A 19,030-nucleotide genomic window follows, 5' to 3' on the forward strand; every position below is an offset into this window, starting at 1 on the left:
GCAAACCGCTCCATTATTTTTGCCAAGAAAATTCCATGGACTGTATGATTCACATGCCCATAGTCAGATACAAGTGAACAACACCCAGAAGAGTTATAGAAGAGAACACAAAGAGCTGAGACAATGTGGGCCCGGGCTCAAGTCTGAGATCTTACACTTACTAGCTGGGTGACCTTTCTGGGCCTTGAGTCTCTAATATTGAAAATTGACAGGTTGAATAAGAGAGCTTAAGAACTCTTACACATTTTACAACTCTAAAATTTCTTAAAATTCTTAGCTGAGCAATTAAATACTACATTCCTGCTATGGAATTCTCTTGGTTTTAAGTAGATCTAACAATGGTAGGTGTCCTGTTTTCTCTTTAGTAGAATATTTCCCTTCCCACCTGTGTCTGCAGATTCCCTTGATTCCCTTACCTAAGCTCCCTAGCAGAGGACAGCATTATCAGGGCATCAGAAATCCTATGCTTTCACCTGCTGAACTCACAGTAGTTTGTACTTGGTGATAAGACAAGGTGTCATGCCAAAGAATTTCTTTTATTTTCACCCTCAAAAGAGCCAGGGAAGAAGTCATTATCAGGTCTGCATCTCTACTGAATATATGAAAATCTTACCTCTGAAGATTTTTCCACATTTTATGTCTGTTGAGGTATTATCAGTACGTTGTGTCAGAGTGAAATATTTCCAGGTTCCTGCAATGGTTTATTACTGAAATGAAAATTACTAGACTACAGAAGTGACCTTGGGTGAGAGAGTAGATTACACTTGAAAGAATTTAACATCATGGTGTGGTGGAATGGACTTTAGGGGTTATGGAAGTCAATGCTTATTTGAAAAATGAAGAAATTTTCTCCAAAAAACCAAAAATTTTAATATTTGCAAACGTTTTCCTTCTAACAATCATGTTGAGCTGCTAATGACATTGTTTTCATGCTACAGATGAGAAAATTAAACCTGGGTATTTGAGCCCAAATCCAAGTTCTGCAAACCAGTTAGTAGGGAAGGATGACTCCAAACCTCAAAGTGGAGAAATACCTTTCTGAATGTCATATGGTACTTTAATAGCTGGAATCTGGAATTCAAGGACAAGCTTCTGATATGCAATCAAGTGTTGTCTCCACTGACCTACCAGACTTCCACTGACAAAGGCTTCCTAGCTGCATTTAGTTTGCATAAATAATATTTGTTTAATTGAACTGAATTGAACTGAATTAAGCAAATATTCTTCATCATGTCTTCCTTCATTCAACAGGCAGCTGATTCATTTCTATTCTGTGGATGAAAGCTATGCTTGCATTTGTTCTTATCAGTATGTTGATGGATAACATTTGTAGATCTGACCAAGGCCTTTGACACTGTTACTGGTGAGGGATCAAGGAAAGTTAAGTCAAAATTTGATTGCCCAAAGAAGTTCATCAATATTGTATGTCAATTTTATGATGGCATGTTTGCTCTGGTTCTCAATGGACAAAGTTCTCATGACTTCCTAGTCACCAGTGGAGTGAAACAGGGCTGTCTGCTTCTTCCCATGCTTATTAGCATGATGTTTTCAGCCATGTTGACTAATGCTTTCAATGAGGATTAGCACGACCTCAAGGTCTACTACTGTACTGATGGCAAATTCTTCAATTTGAAAAGACTAAAAGCCAAGACCAAAGTGGAGGGAGTTTTGGAGCATTATTTTCTGTTTTCAGGTGACTGTGCACTCAGTGCAGCCTCTGAAGCTGAGATGCAACAAATCATGGATCAATTCTCTGTTGCTTGTGCTAATTTTGGCCTAATAATTAATACCAAAGAAACACAGGTGTTCCATCAGGCACCACCACACTATCTGTACATGAAAGCATCAGTTGCAACAAATGGAGGAGTTTTGAAAGCTGTGAATAAATTCGCTTCTCTTGGTAGTGTACTTTCCAAGGATGAACACATTGACAATGAGGTTGATGCACACATTTCTAGAGTTCGCTCAGTGTTTGGGAGGCTCAGAAGAAAGTTTGGTAGAGAAGAGGTATCAGACTGACTGCCACACTGAAAGTCTACAGAGCCATTGTGATGACCTCATTGTTGTGTGCTTCTGAAACAAGGAAAGTCTACCAGTGCCATGCCAAGAAACTGAATCATTTCCATTGGAATTATCTTAGGAAGATTCTGAGGATCACGTGGCAGGATAAGGTAGGAGATACTGGAGTCCTTGCTAGAACTGAATTACCAAGTATTCAAACTATGCTTGAGAGGGTGCAACTCTGATGGGCTGGCCAAGATGTTTGAATGCCAAATGTTAGCTTGCCAAAATGATTATTATATGGAGAATTCACATGGGGCAGGAGATCACATGGTGGCCACAGGGAATGATATCAGGACACTCTCAAAAACTGTGGATTTATCTATGCAACATTGGAGACACTGGCACAGGACGGCTCAGCATGGTAGGCCCACATCAGAAAGGGTGCCATAAGCTTTGAGCAAAGCAGGATTGAGACAGCACAAAGCAAATGCAGGAAGCAGAAATTTGGAATATTCACCTCAAATATTCACATGGACTCTCTGAGTCCCACCTGTAGCAGAGCATTGTCAGTTCATATTGGTGTAGTCAGCCACAGTCAGACACACTAAAATTCCACTTCATCTTGGAAATTGCATCCAAAAAAACCAAAACAAAACAAAAAACCAAACAAAGTCATAAAAACTAAAAAAGAAAAAACCTTCTTCCAAGAGCATCCTTTTAAAATTCCCCACTTTGAAGAATGTCACTATAAAAAAAGAATCCCTCTTCTAAAGGGATCCTCCTGCTCCACATGGAAAAAGATTCTCGAGAGGCTCTTTGCAGCTAAATACACCTACTCATGCAAGTTTTCCTTTCATATTGACTCCAACAGTGACATTTTCCAGGGCTAGCTATTGTGCTAACAGCCTAATGACTGAATTTTTATCTAGTTTCCAAAGTACTAACCTTTGTCTAGAACAGGTATTTAATCATTGAAACAACATGAGACTTTTCTAAAGCTTTAAAACAAAGAATTGATCTACAGCTAAATACATGACCGCCAATATCCTGTGATGTTGAAGGGATGCTGAAAGAACCCTGAACTCACAATCCATGCTCCTCTTGGCCTGCTAAATGATTGCAAGCTTTTATTTTTCCAGAGTCGCAGAATCAATATTGGAAGGAAAACCCCAAGTTCCTCTGAAAGAATTCATATAACTCATCAATAAAGAGACTATTCAACAATACTCCCAATGGACCAGAAGAGGAGGGAAAGGGAATCTCCGAGGTTTCCTTCTTCCACAGTGCTTATACAGAACCCACTGCTCAATTTCTTCCCAGAGCTTCCGTTATGTACCTGTCCACCTACACCTCCACTAACCAGCACTTCCTTCCCTCCTCCCTTTGATGCAGCAGAAGCAGCTCAGCCACCCCCACCTCCTGGCCCCTGGCCTCAGCTACCATTGCTGCTGCTACCACTTCCCCAACTTCAGCCCCAGCCACTGAACAGCCTCCACTGCTGCCATGACAGCAATCGGCCTGCTCTCAGGTGCAGCAGAACTACCACCAGGACTTGGAAGCTGCCATCACCAGCTAGAACAAACGGGAACTCTATGACTCCCATGTCTAACTCTCCATGTCTTACTACTTACACCAAGATGATGTAGCATTGAAGAACTTTGTGAAGTACTTCCTCTACCAGTCTCAAGAGGAAAGCCAACATGCTGAGAAGCTGCTGAAACTCCAGAACCAGCTTGGCAGCCCATCTTCCTACAACACGTCAAGAAGTCACACTAAGGAGACTGAAAGAGTAGGCTGAATGCAGTGGAATGTCCTCTGTACTTGGAAAAAAATGTCACTCAGACATTACTGGAATTGTACTAGTTAACAAATGACAAGAATGACCCCATTTATGTGATTTCATTGATACCCACTATGGGACGAACAGGTAAAGTCCATCACACAACTGGGTGGTCACGTGGCCAACCTGGGCAAAATGGGGGCCCCAGATTCTAGCACAGAGGAATATCTTTTTGACAAGCACATCCTTGGGGACAGTGACAATGAGAGCTCAGCCAACCTGGCTTCCCCCACATCTGGGAACTGTGTGCATGACCCTTCCTATCTTTCAGTGCACGTATATTTTGGTTATCTAGCCATAAGTTGTACCAAAAAATTACCACATTTACATCTCAATGAAGTGACTAGTTTCTCATGCAAAAAAAAAAAAAAACTAATATCAAGCCAATATCCCTAATCGATGCTTATCTGAAACCTTTAAAGATCACCACAATGATGATCACCCAGGATGACCTGAGGAATCTCATTGCATTTTGGACAGCCCTCATTACTAGAAAGTCTTCTCTTTGCATGGAGCTGAAAACTCTACAATTTATTCCCTAAAGTAAGTGGATTTTCTTTCTGAAGACCCTGTTCTCATGCAATCATTTCTGGGGAAGGGGTGAATACATGAACACTTGGAGCTTAGTTGATTTTCTCTAGTTTCTGGTCATCCCTTAGGGGAATAGGGAAGGCTGTGAATGGGATATAGACCTGGTCAATTTTCCTACGATAAGGCTGTATCAAATCAGGGAGTAGGGCATCTATCAGTACATAGAGAGTTGAGTCTGGGATCAGAAGACCTGAGCACAAATTCAACCTCAGGCCCTACCAGCTCTATCACCCTGGGCAATTCACTTAACCTCCAGTTTCCTTAATCCACTGAGGTTTGGAAATGCAAAACCACTCCATTATTTTTGCAAGAAAACCCCATGGATTGTATGGTCCACATGGCCACATTCAGACACAAGTGAACAATACCAAGAAGAGGTATAGCAGAAAACACAAAGAGCTGAGAATGAGTGGGCCTGGGCTTAAGTCTGGGATCTTACACTTACCTTCTAGGTGACCTTTCTGGGCCTTGAGTCGTTAATATTCAAAATTGGCGGGATGAATAAGACATTTTAAGACTCTTTCACATTTTACGAGTCTAAAATTTCTTACAGTTCTTAACTGAGAAATTAAATACTCCAGTCCTCTTATGGAATTCTCTTGATTTTAAATAGATCTAACAATGGTAGGTGTCCCATTTTCTCTTTAGTAGAATATTTCCCATGCCACCTGTGTCTGCAGATTCCATTGCTTCCCTTACTTTAGCTCCCTAACAGAGGAGAGCATTGTCAAGGCATTAGAAATTCTATGCTTTCATCTGCTGAACTCACAATAGTTTGTCCTTGGTGATGACAGGTATCATGTCTTAAGAATTTATTTTCTTTGCAGCCTCAGAAGAGCCAGAGGAAATGTCATTATCAGCTCTGAATCTCTGCTGAATACATGAAGATCTTGTCTCTGAAGATTAATCCACCTTTTATTTCTATTGAGGCATAATCGGTACATTGTGTCAGAGTGAAGTATTTCCAGGTTCCTGCAATGGTTTATTATGAAAATAAAAATTACTAGAAGCTAGAAGAGACCTTGGATGAGAGAAGAGATTACACTTGAAAGAAATTTAACACCACAGTGTGGTGGAATGGACCTTAGGGGTTATCCAAGTCAACCCTTATTTGAAAAATGCAGAAATTTTTTCCAAAAAACCAGAAATTTTAACATTTGCAATTTTTTCCTCTCAACAATCATGTTGAGCTGCTAATGTCATTATCTTTCATGCTACAGATAAGAAAATAAAAGCTTGGTATGTGAACCGAAATCCAAGTTCTGCAAAGTGGTTCCTACGAAAGGATGACTCCGATCCTCAAAGTGGAGAAATTTCTTTCTGAATGTCACATGGTGCTTTAATAGCAGGGATCCAGAATTCAAGAACAAGCTTCTGATATGCAATCAAGTGTTCTCTCCACTGACCTACACAAACTTTCATTGACAAAGGCTTCCTGGCTTCATTTAGTTTGCATAGTTAACTTCAGCCCCAGCCACTACACAGCCTCCACCCCTACCATGACCACATTGGCCCATTCTCAGGTGAGGCAGAACTACCACCAGGACTTGGAGGCCACCATCAAACGCTGTATCAAACAGGAGCTCTACTCTTCCTATGTCTAACTCTCCATGTCTTACTATGACCAAGATGATGTAGCGCTGAACAACTTTGCAAAGTCCTTCCCCTACCAGTTTCAATGAGGATGAGCATGGCATCAAGGTCAACTACCATACTGATGGTAAGTTCTTCAATTTGAAAAGGCTGCAAGACAAGACCAACGTGGAGGGAGTGTTGATGTATGATTTTCAGTTTTCAGATGATTGTGCACACAATGCAGCCTTTGAAGCTGAGATGCAACAAAGCATGGATCAATTCTCTGTTGCCTGTGCTAATTTTGGCCTAATAATTCATACCAAGGAAACACAGGTGCTCCATCAGCCACCACCACACTATCTGTACATGGAACCATAAGTTATAACAAATGGAGAAGTTCTGAAAACTGTGAATAAGTTCACTTATCTTGGTGGTGTACTTTCAGGGATGAACACATTGGCAATGAGGTTCATGCACACACTGACAGAGCTTGCTCAGTGTTTGAAAGGCTCTGAAGAAAAATTTGGGAGAGAAGAGGTATCAGACAGACTACCAAACTGAAAGTCTACAGAGCTATTGCGCTGACCTCATTGTTGTGTGCTTGTGAAACATGGACAGTCTACCAATACCATGCCAAGAAACTGAATTGCTTCCACTGGAACTGTCTTAGGAAGATTCTGAGGATCACCTGGCAGAATAAGGTAGCAGACACTGAAGTCCTTCCTTGAGCTGAGCTGCCAAATACTCAAACTATGTTGCAGAGGGTGCAACTGTGAAGAGCTGGCCAAGATGTGTGAATGCAAAATGTTAGCTTCCCAAAAATACTATTTTATGGAGAACTCTCATTTGGCAGGAAATCAAATGGTGGCCGGAAGAAACAATGCCAGAACACTCTCAAGAACTTTAGATTTGACTGTGCAACATTGGAGACACTGGAAGAGGACCACTCAGCATGGCATGCCCACATCAGAAAGTGTGCTGTGCACTTTGAGCAAAGCAGGTAGAGACAGCACAAAGCAAACACAGGATTCGAAAATTTGGAATGTTTACCCAAAATATTCACATGGACTCTCTGTGCTCCACCTGTGGTAGAGCATTTGGAGTTCAGATTGGTGTGATCAGCCACAGTCAGACACATTGAAATTCCACTTTATCTTGAAAATTACATCCAAAAAGAAACAAAAAACCCCCCAAAACAAAGAAACATAAACAAACAAACAAACAAAAACCTTTCAAGAGATCCTTGTAAAAATCCCCACTTCCAAGAATTTCACTCTAAGACAAGAATTCTTCCTCCAAAAGCATCCTCCTGCTCCACACGGAAAGAAATTCCAGAGAAGCTCTTAGCAACTAAATACACCTACTCCTGCAAGTTTTGCTTTCATATGAACTCCAACAGTGACATTTTCCAGGGCTAGCTATTGTGCTAACAGCCTAACAACTGAATTTAATCTAGTTTCCAAAGTACTAAGTTTTATCTAGAACAGGCATTTAATCAAAGAAGCAACACTGTCCTTTTCTAAAGCTTTCAAACCAAGAATTGACCTACAGCTAAATACATGGCCGCCAATACCTGTGATGTTGAAGGGATGCTGAAAGAACCCTGAACTCACAATCATGCTCCTTTTGAACAGCTAAACGATTTCAACCTTTTATTTTTGCCGAGTCACAGAATCAATATTGGAAGGAAAACCTAAATTTCCTCTGAAATAATTCATATAATTCATCAACAAAGAGACTCTTCAAAAATACTCACAATCGACCAGAAGACCAGGGAAAGGGAGTCTCTGAGGTTTCCTTCTTCCACAGTGCTTATACAGGACCCACTGCTCAATTTCTTCCCAGAGCTGACGTTATGTACCTGTCCACCTACACCTCCACTAACCAACAGTTCGTTCCCTCCTCCCTTTGATGCAGCAGAAGCAGCTCAGCCACTGGCCCCCAGCCTCAGCTACTATTGCTGCCTCTACCACTTCCCCAACTTCAACCCCACCCACTGCACAGCCTCCACTGCTGCCATGACCACATCAGCCCCCTATCAGGTGCAGCAGAACTACCGCCAGGACTTGGAAGCTGCTATCAACTGCTAGATCATACGGGAACTCTATGCCTTCTATGTCTAACTCTCCATATCTTACTACTTTGACCAAGATGATGTAGCATTGAAGAACTTTGGGAAGTACTTCCGCTACCAGTCTCAGGAGAAAAGACAGCATGCTGAGAAGCTGATGAAACTCCAGAACCAGCTTGGCAGCCCCATCTTCCTGCAAGACATGAGGAAGCCACACCAAGGTGACTGAAAGAATAGGCTGAATGTAGTGGAATGCGCTCTGCACTTGGAAAAAAATGTCAATCAGTCATTACTGGAGTTGCACAAGCTGACAAATGACAAGAATGACCCCATTTATATGATTTCATCTAAACCCACTATTTGGACGAACAGGTAAAGTCCATCAGACAACTTGGTGATCACATAGCCAACCTTTGCAAAATGGGGGCCCCAGATTCTAGCAAAGAGGAATATCTTTTTGACAAGCATAACCTTGGGCACAGTGACAATGAGAGCTAAGCCAACTTGGCTTCCCCCACATCTGGGAACTGTGTGCATGACATTTCCTATCTTTCAGTGCACGTATATTTTGGTTATCTGGCCATAAGTTTTACCAAAAAATTACCACCATTTACATCTCAATAAAGTGACTACTTACACATAGAAAAAAAAAAACGAGTATAAAGCCAATATCCCCAATCGATGATTGTCTCAAACCTTTAGAGATCACCACCACGATGAAGATCACCCAGGATGACCTGAGGAATCTCATTGCATTTTGGACAGCCCTCATTATTAGAAAGTCTTCTCTTTACATGGAGCTGAAAACTCTACAATTTATTCCCTAAGGTAAGGGGATTTTCTTTCTGAAGACCCTGTTCTTATGCAATCATGTCTGGGGAAGAAGTGAATACATGAACACTTGGAGCTTAGTTGATTTTCTCTGGTTTCTAGTTGTCCCTTAGGGGAATAGGGAAGGCAGTGAATGGGACATAGACCTGGTCAATTTTCATATGATAAGGCTATGTCAAAGCAGGGAGTAGTATATCTATCAGTACATAGAGTGTTGAGCCTGGGATGGGAAGACCTGAGTACAAATTCAGCCCCAGACCCTACCAGCTCTATCACCCTGGGCAATTCACTTAACCTCTATTTTCCTTAATCCACTGGGGCTTGGAAATGCCAAACCACTTCATTATCTTTGCCAAGAAAACCCCATGGTCCACATGACCACATTCAGACACAAGTGAACAATACCAAGAAGAGGTATAGCAGAAAACACATAGAGCTGAGAAGGAGTGAGCCTTGGCTCACGTCTGGGATCTTACACTTACTAGCTGGTTGACCTTTCTGGGCCTTGAGCCTTTAATATTCAAAATTGGCAGGTTGAATAAGATATCTTACAGACTCCTTCACATTTTACAAGTATAAAATTTCTTATAAATCTTAACTGAGCAATCAAATACTCCGGTTCTGGAATGGAATTCTCTTGGCTTTAAGTAGATCTACAATATTAGGGGTCACGTTTTTTCTTTAGCAAAATATTTCCCATGCCACTTGTGTCTGCAGATTCCCTTGATTCCCTTACTTAAGCTCCCTAGCAGAGGAGAGCATTGTCAGAACATTAGGAATGCTATGCTTATACCTGCTAAAATCACAATAGTTTGTCCTTGGTGAGAAGACAGGTGTCATGTCTTAAGAATTTCTTTTCTTTTCAGCCTCAGAAGAGGCAGGGAACACGTCATTATGGGATCTGAATCTCTGCTGAATATATGAAAATCTTGTCTCTGAAGGTTTATCCACATTTTATGTCTATTGAGGTATTATCGGTACATTGTTTCATAGTGAAATATTTCCAGGTTCCTGAAATGGTTGATTATAAAAATAAAAAAGACTAGAAGCTAGGAGAGACCTTGGGTGAGAGAAGAGATTACACCTGAAAGACATTTAACACCATATTGAGGTGGAATGGACTTTAGGGATTATATAAGTCAACCCTTATTTGAAAAATGAAGAAAACTAGTTATCACATTGAATGAGGCTTAAAACAGAACAATGAGTGGCCACCAAAGGTCTTTGCTCCTGTCATAAAGGATGCCCTGCTCTGAGTCCCAATGGAAGAGGGATGTCCTGTAAATGCTGAATCCTTCCAGATATCCTTATTTATAGATGACATTGTACTAATAGGTTAAAGTCGCACAACTTTAGAGTCACTCAGTAGAAATGAGATGAATGCAGGATAAGGGGAGGAAGAATGTGCTCTAGGTTGAGACCTGTAGTTAACGAGATCATTAAATATTCTATCTAGAGGTAAAAGGGGAGGTGAGAGGGCTACAAGTCTGACCTCATTTTATAGACAAGGATACTGAACCTCAGAGAGGTGAAGGGACCTAGTCAAAGTCACACTGCAGTTAAGGGTCTGAAGTAGTCTTGAAACCAAGGTCTTACTCCAAGTCCAGTTTCATATACATATATGTGTATTTCCATGTACATGGTGGTACACACATAAAGCTAAGTGGCATGGTGGATTAAGCACTGGACCTGGAGCCAGGAAGACCTGAGTTTAAATGTACCCTTAGATACTCATTAACTGTATGAGCCTGGACAAGTCACACATGTGCCTGTGTGTGAATATGTATGCATGCACACTGTGCATGCATGTATATTGAGTGCATACCCACAATCTGTATAAACACATGTCTTTTGGGTACACATTGTATATATGTATATACACATATGAGTATGATTATACACAGTCCTTTTTTCAGTATTCTTCCAGTGATGATATATTACTCCGAATTATAGAATTCCATGTTCTCCAAAAATGTTACATTTGAGGGTAAGCCACAGAGCAATGGAGAGCTACCTGATATTCAGAAGCAGGTTGTACTATGTAATATGAAGAATTATGCCTAAGGAAGTAGATCATCACCAAAGAGTCCATGATCTGGAAAGGAGATGGTCATAGAAAGAGTGAGAGACAACCAGTGGACAACCCGCATGCTCCACTTCCATAACAATGTAAGAAGAAGCAGGGAGAGACTCCTAGCAGATTGGGCAGAGCTCTTCTTCGGGGAATTTATGGGAGGTCCTTGGACAACAGTAAGATGAAATGAGAAGGTTGAGTTTGGCAGAATAGCTTACATCCTACTCACTGAAATGAATTATCCATATTGATGAAACCATACAAGTATGAATGTAAGAGCAGTAACCCCCCACATATGTGTTTGTGTGTGTTTGCGCACACATATATATGGATATATTTTTTCTCTGTTATTTCAAAGTAGTTTATGTGTATGCAGGCAAGCAAGTACTTATTAAGCACTTGATATATTCCAGGCACTGTGCTAGGTGTGGAGACACAAAGACAAAAATGAAATCCTACCTTGCCCCCAGAAATTTAAAATCTGTAGGGGAAAGAGGGCATCATATGTATGTCTATAAGTATATACAGAATAAATGCAAGGTCATTTGGAAGGCAGCAGTAGCAGCTAGAGAAATCAGAAGATGCCTCACATGGAACTTGGCATTTAAGCCAGACTTTGGAGGGAAGGAAAGATTCTACAAAGTGGAAGGTCAGGAGAGAGTGTGTCCCAGTCCTGGGGGACAGTGGGGGACAGCCTTTCAAAGGTACAAAGATGGTTGATGAAATGACTTGTGTGATCAAAAAGCCAAACTCCCTGTATGAGGAGTAATCGTACTCCCTTGTGAAGTTCAGATTTCATGTTGTTATCTCTGTTTTATTGAGGAGGAAACGAGAACTTACTGAGGTGCTGGGATTTGTCAAAGGGAATACAGTTGGTAAGGACTAGAACTCAATCCCAGGGCACCTGACTCCAAGCAGGCTGCTCTCCCTGCTGGGGTCATTCTAAATCATCTCATCATTCTAACCACAACGCCCACTGAAGGAAGGCCATTAGCAATACAAAGGAAGAACGTCCAAATAAGGACAAGGAACAAAACAATAAAACCTTAGAGAGCACAGAGGAGACATTCACTCTTTACTAAGTTCTAATGAATTCCCATGGGTGAGAACTTTAGAATTGTCTGCCCAGCATTTGTGACATCAGAAGGAAGGATCTTGGTCTTTTGGATAGACCCAGCTTATGTCTCTGCATTTAGGGAGGGCCCCCTGACTAATCTGCCTAATAGTTTCTATAGGAGCTATCATCTCTGTGTTTTTAGGTCCCATGCAGCCTGTCTCCATAACGAAGGGAGTAACAAGTGCCTTGTCTGGCCTTAAATCTGGGGACCCAGACGTTCAGGCTTTGGAACTGATCCCTAAGGAGACAAGAGGAAAAGGTGAGTAGGAATACCAGCACTGTCCTTGGATCTGATTAGAGAGAGCCCCTGCTGCCCATATAGATATGAGAGAGCCATTAAATCACTGGAAGGAGGGTTTGGATTCTGAGCTCCAAACTCGCAGTATTGTAATGTTGAATCCAAGGTGGCTATGTTTGGCTTAACTACATGTGTATATAATACATGTGTATATATGTGTGTGTAACTACATGTGTGTATATAATGCATGCGTATATATGTGTGAAGCTACATTTTTGTATATAATACATGTACATATGTGTGTGTGCGTGTGTGTTTGAAAGAGGCAGACAAACAGACAGAGAGATAGAGAGTATCTCTGTAGGGCCTGACCCTGGTCTGTAAGGCAAACTCAGGAAATAAGATAAAAGGAGTTTATTAACACAAAAAAGCAGCACTGGGTGCACTTTTTGGTGTGTATACAATGTGTTTATAATGCTCCCTGTTGGTCTTCTCTCCCAGGACAAGAAGTATCTTCTATTTGACTACAAGCTCCTTGAGGGCAGGGATTGTCTTTTCCTCATTTGTAATCCCAGCATTTAGCACAGTGCCTGACATACAGTAGGGATGTATTCAATGCTTATTGAAATGAACTGAACTGAAAAATTCCAATTCCTGTCAGTCTCAATGCAGGACATCTTTTCAAGCACTGTAAACAACACGCAGCACATGGTCCCCATCTCGTTTCAAAGAACTCCCCTCATATCTCTTTACCCATAGGAGCATTCATCAGTGGACCAGTCCCCCACCACTAAAACAAAGCCTCCCTCCTTTTACAATTCTTCTCCCACACTTGGGATGAGTCAGCCTCAGTGACTCCAGTTTCAAACCTTATTTAGACTTTGAATATGTAGCAGTTAATCTTCATAAGATGTCCTGTGCATATCCACTAACCTCATCTCCCCATAATTACATGTATCAATCAAAAACACTTTTGCCTTTATCGAAAAGTTGCTTACTTCTGTCTCCAAAAAGCAATACTAGTTTCCGTAGAGCTTGATTGTAACCTGTGGCACATCAGCATTTTAATAACGACCTTCAGTTCCTTAAGGAGTAAGCTATGGGTAATTTCAGGCACCCTGGGCCAACATGGAAGACATTTTTGTAGGGACAAGACTCTTCTAGTACCATTCACCCAGTGCACCCACATGTAAGGCCTGCTCTGCATGAGATGCCATCATCCTATTCAGACAGTGTGCATGAAGCCTTCCAGGCTTGGTCTGGACATCCCCATTGGAATGGAATAAGTTGCCATGGTATAAATTGTTCTCCAGGTTCTACTCATTTCACTCTGTATTAGCTCATAGAGGAAGAAGAAAAGGAGGGAAAAAGAATTTGAACACAATTTATAAAAAGAATGTTAAAAATAAAGAAAAAATTAGTTAAAACACATCCTCCTGGAAGGCAGAGGTTGTCTTTCTGCTCTCTTGTATCCCCAGTACTTAGCACAATGCCTGACACATAGTAGGTACTTAACAAATGTTTGTTGACAGATTATTGCTTGGTTATTTAGGAGAAGCAGAATAGTATAATGGATAGAACAATGGAGTGGAGTTTGGAAGAGGGATGTTCAAATCCCATCTAAGAAACTGACTAGCAGTGTTGAACCTAAGCAGTTTAATCCCTCTGGGCATCAGTTTCTTCATTTGTAAAGTGAGCATGTTAAACTAGATGACCTCCAAGGTCCCTTCCATCTCTAATTCTGTTTTTGTGGTCTCCACCTTACAGATAAGAAGGCTGAGGGACTGAGAAACAATGTTATTCTCCCAAGGTCACACAGTATCAGAAAGAAGGCTAGAGGCCAGGTCTTTTGACTCCAAGTCCTATTGCTTTGAAAAGGTCTTCCTAGAGCAATCTTTTATAGACTGCCAAGGATTTCACTGTGTTTACACTCAGATCCTGTGATGTCCCAAAAGATGAATATTTGATTTGCTTTTTCTTTTATTTGTAAATTAGATTGTGACAGATTCACTTTTGTGCAACTGGGAGACAGTGGAGAAGTCAAGGAGGAGATGCCTCAGATTGAAGAAATGGTCTTTTGTCTGACATCTTGGTGTCCAGAGGAATTTGAATCCTCTGGTTGTGACTGTGGTCAAGAAGGAAGGGGAGACCCAAGTGATCCCATGGATAGGTATGTGGAATTCTAGATATGTGATATGGATGCAGTGTCAGGGCCCAGTACTGGCACAAGGTCAGCTGGCATTGGTTCATTGCACTTAAGTCCTGACTCATCAAGATAGCCAGGATCAGGAATACTTTTAGATCAGAGCTCCATAGCTCTGTGTGTGTGTGTGTGTGTGTGTGTGTGTGTGTGTGTGTGTGTGTGTGTGTGTGCGCGTGCGAGTGAGAGAGAGAGAGAGAGAGAGGTGGGGAAGGGAGAGAGAGACAGACAGAGAGAGAGAGAGGGGGGAGGAGAGAGGGGGAGAGAGACTGGGAGAGGAGGGAGAGTTTGTTTTTAAGAGAAAACAAAGTTGTGCCTGGACACTTGGTACTTTTGAACAGTAAAGGTTTTGCTTTGTTGTAGGTGGTACTTTTCACATCATTGTTGCTTGGAAATAGGGAAGAAATTTGGCTGAGAGAGAGGAGTACAGCATCCAAAGTGACAGGGGAGAATCAGAAAATAAAATGTAAGCGATCCTAGGTCAAGCTAGCAGGGAATCATTGAGTACCTGCCACATGTTCACATGGCCCTTCCCTCCAAACAGCTGAGTAATCTGTTAAGCAATAGGAAATAAACACAAGAAAAAATATATATATTTATGTTTGTATGTATATATACATACATATGTATAGATGTATGTGTAAATACACAATAAAATAAATTTAAAGTATTTTATAAAGTAATTATGCAATAAGGAAAAATGCAACAAAAATGAACAAAGTAAAAGAAACTACACAAACCCTAAGAAGACTACAAATAATGCAAATGTTAACTATCCTAAATTTTTAAAAGTTCTACTGGTGCCTGTTTTTTACACAATTGTTATTCCCCATCCACCCCCAACTCTCTATACAAATAGCAAAATTAATTCATATCCATTGACAAAACATGGTCCCATAATACATCTATATTCTGCCTCCATGGTCCCTTAGCTTTCTGTCAGATGAGTTTGTTATGTGCTCTCCAAAGACTGGTTATTGTGCCTGATCTGAGCCTGACTGCCTTGTCTGGGTTATTGTCATCATTGTGAATGTTCTTCTCCTCCTTCTACTTGTTTTGCTCTGAATTTTGATCTTCACATGGAGGCTGGATGGTCACCATCATCCTATGGTGACAGGATTTATGCTTCACTTAGGAACAAGACTAGATGACTCTGAAGTTCCTACTTCCATGAAGTTGTTATTTCAGATGACAACAGCTCCACCTGAAAGCACTGTTTCTCAATGCATGAAGCCAAGAATGTTCATTGAACATCAGTTATATATTTCAGACACTCTGAGGCCTATTAAGAAGTATACAAGGCATGGAGATGATATGAGATGAAGCCAGTGAAGGGAGTAGGAATGTCTAAACTGGAGCAGAGGAGACTTTAGTGGAGCCTGAGAGCTATTACCAAATACATGAAGGAATGGAATGTTGAAGGCTTATACTTGCTTTGCTTCACCTAAGAAGACAGAACTAAAAACAACTGAAAAAAATTGCAAACAGGCAGATTGAGAGAAATATTAGGGAAATTTTAGTGGAAATTTAAATGAAATGAGTCACCTCCTCGGGTTATCACAGTTTCCCTGTCAATGGAAGCATTTAAGTAGAAATTGATGACCACTTACTGGGGAATCTATAGAGAAAATAGGATAGGCTGCTCAGGGGTAGAGTGGTGTAGGCTACCTCTGTGATGACTTCCAATGTAAGGGTCTATTGTTCCAAGAATGGAGAGCCCCTGTCCCTAAGTCACTGGTCATATGGCAGAGGAGATACTCAACCAATCAACATTCTTTCCGTACCTATCTTGCACTTTACACAGTGCTCAACTCTGAGCATAAAAAGGAAAAAATAGAAAGAGTCCTGCCTTCAAGGAGCATACATAGACAAATAAGAATTTACAATACAAAGCATCATATGCCATGGGTCAAATGAGTGGCAAAGACAGTGTTTCCAGCAGGGTAGCCACTTAGCAAAGCCTAGTAGAATTGTTTTCAGGTGATCAAAGAGAAGAGAGATCCCTTTCAGCTGAGATCATCGGAGAAGTCTTCATGGAAGAAGTAAAATTGGAGTTGGACCTGGTATAAAAGTATCATGTTTGTTTCAGTTGAATGACAAGGGTAGAAGCCAGGAAGCAAAAGGTGAAAAGTAAGGATCGGACTTGGAAAGTTTCATTGGGGAAAATCTTCGTGGATGAGATTTGAATTGACTTTTGAAAAATGGATAGGATTTAGAAATGCAAAGATTTGGGGGAACTGGAAAAGAAAGTTTTGCAAGTGAAAAAAATGCAGAGTGGAGAAAGTACAAAACGAAGCTCAGTGAATAAATTTGGCTAAACCAAAGGCTATATGTAAGAGAGAAAGAAGCCTGGAATGGTTAAGAGATGAGAACTGAAAATCAGGATCTGATCAAAGAACTCACATATGAAGGGCAGCTTAGGCTACCAGGGGAAATACTTACAATACGATGAATAATTATAGTTTGCATTCCTGTAACTCTTTCAAGAGAGGACAGATAGAGTGATAAACGATACATACATACATACTGTGCCAAGTGCTAGTGATACAAATACAATTAAAAAGAAAGCCTGTGCCTTCAAGGGGCTTCCATTCTAGTCTGTGAAGAGAATATATAAAAGCAAGCTGGGAAGTGGAGGAGGAGAAAGTACATGCTGCTTGGTGGGGAAGGCTTTATAGTTACAATGTACCTTGGCACTTATCTTTGTCATCTGAGCCTAGTAGTAACTGTGAATCTCTATCTGATATACAGGGAAGCCTTGAGACATGACTATGTCCAAATAGGGCAAATGCCAGTCCTATCCCACCTTCAAATTCAATAAATTCAGTTAATTATTTATTCAGTACCTATTGTGTAAAGATAACTATACTTGGTTCTAGCACACATACAAATTGGGAAAGACCAGTATGCTGAGTAAGGGAGGTGATCATTCTGTCTTCCTCCACACCAGTCATAATACAGCTGGTTGATTGTGCCTAGTTCTCTGCATCGCATAACACAAAGACCTCAGATGAGTTGGGGCATGTCCAGAGAAATGTGACTAGGATGGTAAGGGAACTGAAAGCCTTACTATATGACTGGCTAAAGGAATTGGAGATGTTTAGACTGCAGGAAAGAAGACCAAATTAGATGAAGAAACAGGGATCTTCAAATCTATTAAGGGCTGCCATGCAGAAGAGAAATCAAAGTTTTCTTTTACTTGCCCCTAGAAGGCAAAACTAGGACTACTGAGTAGAATTTATAAGGAAGAATACATTGGAAAAACATAAAAGTTTCCTAAATGTGAGTGTCATGCTTAAGTGGACTACGCTGTTTTGTAAGTTAGTGTGGGAGTTCTCCATGAGTGGGAGGGTTCAAGCACAGGCTGTCTGCTCACCTGTTAAAGTAGCTATAGATGAGAGCTTTGCTTTAGGCAGGGGCTAGACAAGACTATCTCCAAAGTGCCTTCCAACTCCTCAGGGAGTTTGTAATCCAGCAGGGGATTCCATTTCCACGCATTATATAATACAAAATTATGCTTGAAGAAGCATTCTAGTTAACAAATTTCTTTGTCAGACTTGATGAAGTAGAAAGAGTGCTCAACTTCAAATCTGAGAAGATCTGAGTTTGAATCCAGATACTGCCAGTTACTTTCTAGCAACAGGCAAGTCATGTAGCTGTCTGAGTCTCAGTTTCCTTATCTTTAAAATGGGGGTGATAATATCATACTCCCTGTGTCCCAAGGCTATTGTAAAGAAAGGCTTGGTAAAAGATAAAGTTTTACTATATACTCAAGAATTATTCTTGGTGACAAGGATGTAACATTTTGACCTGTCCATTGTTTTCCCTTTGCTTCTTTAGGTAGAGGGCAGAATCTGTGTGAGAAGCTTCTGTGCTCCTGTGATCAGTGTATGGCTGCCCAGTGTATGGCTGCTGCAACCTTCAATGAGAGTCACAGGTTCTGGAGTAGATCCAGGTGCCAGGAGAATGGAGCACTGTGTGAAGACAGTCATCATGAATGGCCTTTGCCTCCCACTGGTTTAGAAACCAGGAGCTCAAGCTCTGAAGAAAACAGCAATGAAGAGTCTGTTGCTTCCCTCACAGGGAGTTTCAGAAGAAAGAATAGATTCTTGGGAAAGCCATTTGACAATGCTGTTTCCAGGCCAGCCCACGGACAATTATTTGTTTCCTTCATCAGTGAAAAACACCATAAACAGGTCATCTAGATCTATATTATTCCAAATTGAAACTTTCTGAAGCCTAGGATGCCTCACCTGTTGAATCATAATAATGACTCTTCTACATTTCCCCCACAGGTGCGATGGGAAAATTGATTGAGAAAGTAAAGAAGATGCTTTGAAAGTTAGAATTCCTACACACACATGAGACATCATTATTACCAGACTTCTTAGAATGCAAGATCAGAGGGGTCTAGATGTACCTCTTTGTCTGATTTGTACTGAATGTATTATATCATGGAAATTAAATAAAAATTCAAATAGTTGTGTTT

At 40.9% G+C, this 19,030-nt stretch overlaps 1 protein-coding gene across 4 annotated transcripts; it reads left to right on the forward strand.

Annotated features, from left to right (window-relative positions):
• The first annotated feature begins 578 nt into the window (after positions 1-578).
• LOC140500466 (otoconin-90-like) lies at positions 579-19,030 on the forward strand. Of its 4 annotated transcripts, XR_011965748.1 has the most exons (8): positions 582-4,387; positions 5,263-8,909; positions 9,779-9,880; positions 12,246-12,362; positions 14,337-14,511; positions 14,905-15,007; positions 18,382-18,737; positions 18,837-19,030. XR_011965748.1 is itself a non-coding variant. In XM_072603049.1 (3 exons), the coding sequence occupies exons 1-3, from the start codon at positions 16,635-16,637 to the stop codon at positions 18,852-18,854; spliced, it is 411 nt and encodes a 136-aa protein (XP_072459150.1). In that variant the 5' UTR covers positions 16,127-16,634; the 3' UTR covers positions 18,855-19,030. The 4 variants fall into 4 exon arrangements, 1 of the variants encoding a protein (XP_072459150.1); XR_011965749.1 differs by lacking the exon at positions 9,779-9,880 and having other exon boundaries at positions 579-4,387; XR_011965750.1 differs by lacking the exons at positions 582-4,387; positions 5,263-8,909; positions 9,779-9,880 and having other exon boundaries at positions 11,525-12,362.

The sequence above is a fragment of the Notamacropus eugenii genome, chromosome 4 (genome assembly GCF_028372415.1).
Source record: "Notamacropus eugenii isolate mMacEug1 chromosome 4, mMacEug1.pri_v2, whole genome shotgun sequence".
Lineage (NCBI taxonomy): Eukaryota > Metazoa > Chordata > Mammalia > Diprotodontia > Macropodidae > Notamacropus > Notamacropus eugenii.

Bases quoted from the DNA above. Each gene is read 5' to 3' on its own strand.
- LOC140500466 (XM_072603049.1), top strand. From the start codon at position 16,635: ATGACAAGGGTAGAAGCCAGGAAGCAAAAGGTGAAAA. The intron at 16,672-18,381 runs GTAAGGATCGGA...TTGCTTCTTTAG, and splicing joins CAGGAAGCAAAAGGTGAAAA to GTAGAGGGCAGAATCTGTGT.